Source organism: Salvelinus sp. IW2-2015, linkage group LG17, assembly GCF_002910315.2.
Source record: "Salvelinus sp. IW2-2015 linkage group LG17, ASM291031v2, whole genome shotgun sequence".
NCBI classification, from domain to species: Eukaryota; Metazoa; Chordata; class Actinopteri; order Salmoniformes; family Salmonidae; genus Salvelinus; species Salvelinus sp. IW2-2015.
The window spans coordinates 22,201,880-22,207,879 of record NC_036857.1 but is presented as its reverse complement, the minus strand read 5'-3'; the positions used below and the strand labels follow the sequence as shown (position 1 = coordinate 22,207,879).

Sequence of the window (6,000 nt, the reverse complement as noted above, 5' to 3'; positions counted from 1 at the left end):
GAGAGCCGGAATTCTTACTGGTTGGTAGGTGATCAAATACTTATGTCATGCAATAAAATGCAAATTAATTACTTAAAAATCATACAATGTGATTTTCTGGATTTTTGTTTTAGATTCCGTCTCTCACAGTTGAAGTGTACCTATGATAAAAATTACAGACCTCTACATGCTTTGTAAGTAGGAAAACCTGTAAAATCGGCAGTGTATCAAATACTTGTTCTCCCCACTGTACATATTAATTTCTTGATTCCATTGTTGTATTGTGGGAGAGGTTTGTCTAGGTTGGGAAAACTGTAATAATTGTGGGCTCAGCTGCCTAACATTCTAAGGCTGAGAACGAACGGGATCATCGCGCATACATCAATCCACTATGGGTGGTGATGGAAACCCTTCCTAGTGCCTCCTACCCCATCAGTAAATGTTGGGACAGTCTGTGTAATTTCTATCAAAATATCCCCCTGTGTACAGCCAGTCCTGGGCTCCTGTGTGAGGGTTTGTTCCCAACCGAAACCACCTGTAAAAGTTCAAAAGAAATGGTACAGGAATTTGTTTTAGGGAAATGATTGAATCAAAATTGGATTATATTAACATGAAAACACATTCACATCTCAGGGCATACGTATACTTATTATTGTTGCATAGCGAACACACCTGGTTGACCACTCTTCTTCATCCTTGGAACATTCCTTGTGTGCAGCTCTCTGTTTTTCCTCTAGCCTGTCCTTCTCTACACTTGCTGTGTCTGCAATATACAAACCAATGTGCTCCATTTTGTTTGGTTATCGATTCATCTTGAATGTTGTTATCGAATCGTGTGTGTGCGCGTGTCTGTGTTTCAAAGTGAGTCATTACCCAGGTCTCCATTCTCCATTGCTCTGACGTCAGGTCGTAGACGGCAGTCTGTGGGTGCCAACAGCCTCTCCATACCAGGCTCCAGCTCATTCAGTGTCATGGTGAAGCTGGTGAAGTTATACATCTATACCAGAGAGACCAAGGATGAGAGTCAGGGTTAATTAGGTACACAGTAGAAACAGTAAGAAACACCATATCCCTAATGGCGCCCTGTGTGTGTGTGTGTGTGTGTTACCTCTTCAGAATGTGCAGGTCGTGGGGTTATTCTCCATAGTAAGGCACTTCCTGTTATCACAGAGACGGTGTCTTGAACCCCAGGCATATCTTCAGTCTCCTGTTTTCCAGCACTTTGCTCCTACATACAAGACTATGCACATTAGTCTACTATAAACTACAGGCAGTTGCATTTACACAAACTTTAAAGCAACATAAAGAGCCATCTACCATAATACACTACAGAACAGTCATAACTAGAACTGCAGTAGCACACTATGCCTACAGTACTTACAATACCTTCACCTAAAGCCACTGCATGTTTATGTGAAAGGAAGAGACACAATTTTAGGAAAATGATTTCACCTTTTTTGTTGTTGCCATTGGGCCGGTTCTTGGACAAATCACTTCTGAGTGCTCACCGGTTTATTTTTCTTAGCATCTCCCTTTTCTGCCTTCTTCTTGTTGGCTTCATACACCTTAGGCGCCACACTGTACATACACTCTGTCCACTTCCCATACAGCACACGTCGCTTCTTCTTACTGTCCCCAAAACAATGCAACCAAAGTTAATTTAGGAACAACCACATGAAACAGTGAGATGCAACTTAAAACATCCAGTCGTTATTGTACGTCAATGCTGACAGAATGCATAACAGATGACATACACCACCTTTTAAAAGTTTGGTTCACTTAGAAATGCCCTTGTTTTTGAAAGAAAAGCTAATTTTCTGTCTATTAAAATAACATCAAATTGATCAGAAATACAGTGTAGACATTGTTAATGTTGTAAATTACTATTGTAGCTGGAAACGGCAGATTTTCTATGGAATATCTACATAGGCCCATTATCAGCAACCACCACTCCTGTGTTCCAATGGCACATTGTGTTAGCTAATCCAAGTTTATCATTTTAAAAGGCTAATTGATCATTAGAAAACCATTTTGCAATTATGTTAGCACAGCTGAAAACTGTTGTTCTGATTAAAGAAGCAATATAACTGGCCTTCTTTAGACTAGTTGAGTATCTGGAGAATCAGCATTTGTGGGTTCGATTGCAAGACTCAAAATGGCTAGAAACAAAAAACTTTCTGAAACTTGTCGTCTATTCTTGTTCTGAGAAATTAAGGCTATTCCATGCGAGAAATTGCCAAGAAACTGAAGATCTCATACAATGCTGTGTACTACTCCCTTCACAGAACAGCGCAAACTGGCTCTAACCAGTATGGAAAGAGGAGTGGGATGCCCCGGTGCACAACTGAGCAAGAGGACAAGTACATTAAAATGTCTTGTTTGAGAAACAGACGCCTCACAAGTCTTCAACTGGCAGCTTCATTAAATAGTACCCGCAAAACACCAGTCCCAACGTCAACAGTGAAGAGGCGACTCTGGGATGTTGGCCTTCTAGGCAGAGTTGCAAAGAAAAAGCCATATCTCAGACTGGACAATAAAAAGAAAAGATTAAGATGGGCAAAAGAACACAGACACTGGACAGAGGAACTCTGCCTAGAAGGCCAGCATCCCGGAGTCGCCTCTTCACTGTTGACGTTGAGACTTGTGTTTTCCGGGTACTATTTAATGAAGCTGCCAGATGAGGACTTGTGAGGCGTCTGTAATCAGCACAACAGTTTTCTGCTGTGCTAACATAATTGCAAAAGGGTTTTCTAATGATCAATTAGCCTTTTAAAATGATAAACTTGGATTAGCTAACACAACGTGCCATTGGAACACATTAGTGATGGTTGCTTATAATGGGCCTCTGTACGCCTATGCAGATATTCCATTACAAATCCGCTGTTTCCAGCTAAAATAGTAATTTACAACATTAACAATGTCTACACTGTATTTCTGATCAATTTGATGTTATTGTAATTGACAAAAAAATTATATTTTCTTTCAAAAACAAGGACATTTCTAAGTGTCCCCAAACTTTTGAAAGGTAGTGTATTACTATGACTTAACAAATTCCTAATTGTGGGCTCATTACTCTATTCTTCTCTCACCTCTTATCCTGAATGTAGCCCTCCACTTTGTGCAGCTCTTTCCCAAACATGCCGCACGGCTTGAAGTTCAACACACACCTGTCCCCCGTGCTGACCAATCAGAAGAGGCGGGAGGGAGAATATTAACTTATTGTAGTAAATTCAATCAAATAAATCATAATAAACATTTGTTCTGAATCAAGGTTTGGCATTTGCTGTCTTACTTGTGGTTGACTATTTCCACAGTTCCGTATTGCTCAATCCAGAGTTTGCCCATGATGATGTTATGTACACAGCAGAGAGGGTTTGTCCATGTAAACACCTCTTTACGTCTGCAACAAAACAAGTTGTTAATAAGTCACTAGCAGTTGATGTGAGAGAGTCTGTATGTGTGCATAGTATACACAGATGTCAACATACATACTGCATACACTTTCTTACACGCAGTCACTCACTTGAGCAGCTCCAGTGTCATGGTGCCTTTAGGCTCCGCCTCCACGCTCTTGCCCCAGAACTTGAGTTTGGGGTAGATGGAGCCGTGGAACTCAAACTCCTGCTTCAGAGACTGGGCATGGAAGGCACTGATAGGTGGATGGTGGCTCACTTGTTCTGAGATCAACCTGTACCCCTCGTCCTCACTAAGACAAAGAAGAGCATGTTAAAAAGAGCATACTCGACACCTCAATAAATAGATTATCCAAAGAGATTCGACTTATTTAAACTGTCCTCTGAAATCAATAAAAATCTCAAAAAGGTTTCCAGAAAAAGAGGTACGGTATGATACTCTTTTGAAAAATGCAAACTGTACCGTGTGAGTTCATAGGTCTCTCCCAGCAAAGGATTAAATGGCTTTCCAGTTCTGTCCCATTGAGATGCCACAGAAGAAACTGCAAAAGCAGCTACCACCTGATGGAGATAACACAGGAGAAAACAAAGTCTGTCATTGTGTGAGCCCCGTAAGAGCAGGTACAACAATAGGCTTTGTGAGGGGAGGGTGTCAGTGTATCAACATCTGTTTTGTTTACCTGCATGCGGTCTATGGAGTCTGACAGGATGCAGGCTTTGTGGATGAGGTGAGTGTGTTCCATGTACTCTGACATTCTCTGGAGGAAACTCAGGGGCTCGTTGAACACGATGGGCATCGTTATCTTGGACAGCTCCTGTGTAAACGCAGCAAAGAACAAATTAATAGAATCATTAATAGATAATAGCTTGTTTATTACATTTACCCTAAGGCGTTTGTATGAACTCCTCTGTAAGATGTGGGTAAAACAGAATGTCATCCAATTTGTAGCTTTGTTGTGATTTCTGTTTGTGCGTCTGTATAGTGGATGGTTTTGGTGGCATAGAAGTGTTGCAGACATCTTAAACGTATTACAGCTACATCCTCACCATGCCAATGCATTTCTTTAGTATGCCCCATACACTGTAGTCATGTCTGGAGATCATTGGAGCAGGCAGGGTTTTCCTGTAATAAACACCAACACAAAGACACAAAAAACTATGGACACTGAATAGGCATGCAAACTGTGATGCTACAGGACATAGATCTTTCCTTTGCAACCTCACCTGCGCTCCCACACTCCATTTTCCTGAGGTGTGCTGGCATTGGATGAATGCTTGCTGTCATACACTTGGGCATCTTCAAAATTGACCTCACAGGAGTCATCATCTGATTCGAGACCTGAGAAATACAAGAAAAAAAAGGGTCACTCACACTAAGAAGTCTCCCTTAGACAGTCACGGACGTCTGCTATTATAAACACATAGCTATTAGTCTCCCACCAATTAGCAAATGTATTTTTTATTACATTTCTAAAGCATGCATCCACCTGTCTCAGCATCGTAGAACTCTTCCTCGCTGTTCATTCTGAGCAGTATTGTGCAATATCACTCAAAACATATCTTTATTTTTTGGCCGGGTACTTGTGGTTCAGGCTATCCAAGCCTCACAGACACCTGGAAACAAAAACACACATTCCCATCCATCAGTGAGTGCCACAAGAAAAATAATACGAAAATAGTTACAGTTAATGATACAATTGTATTTATTTTTTATCCATGAGAAAATCCATTTACTTATTGCGAAATACCCTAGCTTGTTGAGCTGTGATGGCTGGCTAGCAACTAGGACCACTAGCTAGCTAACGTTACAGTACTACGGAGGCCAGCTACAGCTAATGTCAGCCAACCAGCCAGTTACTCCAATGTCTTTGGATTTTGCGACAACTGCGCGCCAAGTGAGCTGGTGCTGGATCAAAGATTCAAACGGCTAGCAAACGTCAGCTAACGACTGAAAGTGCCTAAATACAATGTAAAGAATTGAAGGAATGTAGTAAATGTGATTTACCAGCGTTTCAAAGTCCAAATGTGTTGCTGTACAAAACATAAACAACGAAAAGTGTACTAGGCTTGAAGAACTCTAGGGGGCGGAAGTGGGCGGTAAGGACGATGCTACTGATAGGCCTGTCAACCAATCCCAATCTCGGTTTCTAGTCCAATCTAGACAGTGCAAGAAAAATAGAAATAGAATGGATAGAACGGATAAAGGTCTAAAAATTATTTATGCATTGATCAGTAAGACATGCACCAGATTCTCAGAGATTTTAGTGATGGACAACAATTCCATATTGCCTAATATGGGTATCAATTCAGTAGCCTAATTTGTTATTTTACTTGATTTATTTGGCCATTTTAAACACAGTAAAACCCCACGTGGACACAGTACAATGCCATTCAAATCGTCGAAGATGACACAAAAAAGTTTTCAAAAGTATTTCCATTGTGACCCTCTTGAATGGTAATGGTTCATATATGTCTAGTTGTTTACTTGGAAAGCCAGTTCAAATTCAGATTTAGGACAATATCCTAAATGATTGACATTAGCCTTTAATTTATTTTGCACAGAAGAATCTCTTGACACTCCTACCATTATGTCCAATGGAAGAATAGT

General features: G+C 40.7%; 1 protein-coding gene across 2 annotated transcripts; it reads right to left on the bottom strand.

Moving 5' to 3' along the window:
* Window positions 1–252: 252 nt before the first annotated feature.
* On the bottom strand, window positions 253–5,482 carry LOC111976249 (oxysterol-binding protein-related protein 2). Of its 2 annotated transcripts, none has more exons than XM_024005016.2 (14): window positions 5,398–5,482; window positions 4,859–5,006; window positions 4,617–4,731; window positions 4,440–4,515; window positions 4,073–4,207; window positions 3,856–3,953; window positions 3,503–3,685; window positions 3,272–3,379; window positions 3,069–3,158; window positions 1,488–1,608; window positions 1,088–1,207; window positions 853–976; window positions 652–742; window positions 253–514 (listed from the first exon to the last, which is right to left on the bottom strand). In XM_024005016.2, the coding sequence occupies exons 4-14, from the start codon at window positions 4,494–4,496 to the stop codon at window positions 412–414; spliced, it is 1,230 nt and encodes a 409-aa protein (XP_023860784.1). In that variant the 5' UTR covers window positions 4,497–4,515; window positions 4,617–4,731; window positions 4,859–5,006; window positions 5,398–5,482; the 3' UTR covers window positions 253–411. The 2 variants fall into 2 exon arrangements, with proteins under 2 accessions (XP_023860784.1, XP_023860783.1); XM_024005015.2 differs by having other exon boundaries at window positions 4,880–5,006.
* Between the last annotated feature and the right edge of the window lie 518 nt (window positions 5,483–6,000).

What these genes read in the sequence shown, in the direction of transcription:
- LOC111976249 (XM_024005015.2), bottom strand. Translation starts at nt 4,916, where the DNA reads ATGAACAGCGAGGAAGAGTTCTACGATGCTGAGACAG. An exon ending in GTTCTACGATGCTGAGACAG is followed by an intron (nt 4,732 to 4,879) that starts GTGGATGCATGC and finishes TGTATTTCTCAG; the next exon opens with GTCTCGAATCAGATGATGAC. An exon ending in ACTCCATAGACCGCATGCAG is followed by an intron (nt 3,954 to 4,072) that starts GTAAACAAAACA and finishes TATCTCCATCAG; the next exon opens with GTGGTAGCTGCTTTTGCAGT.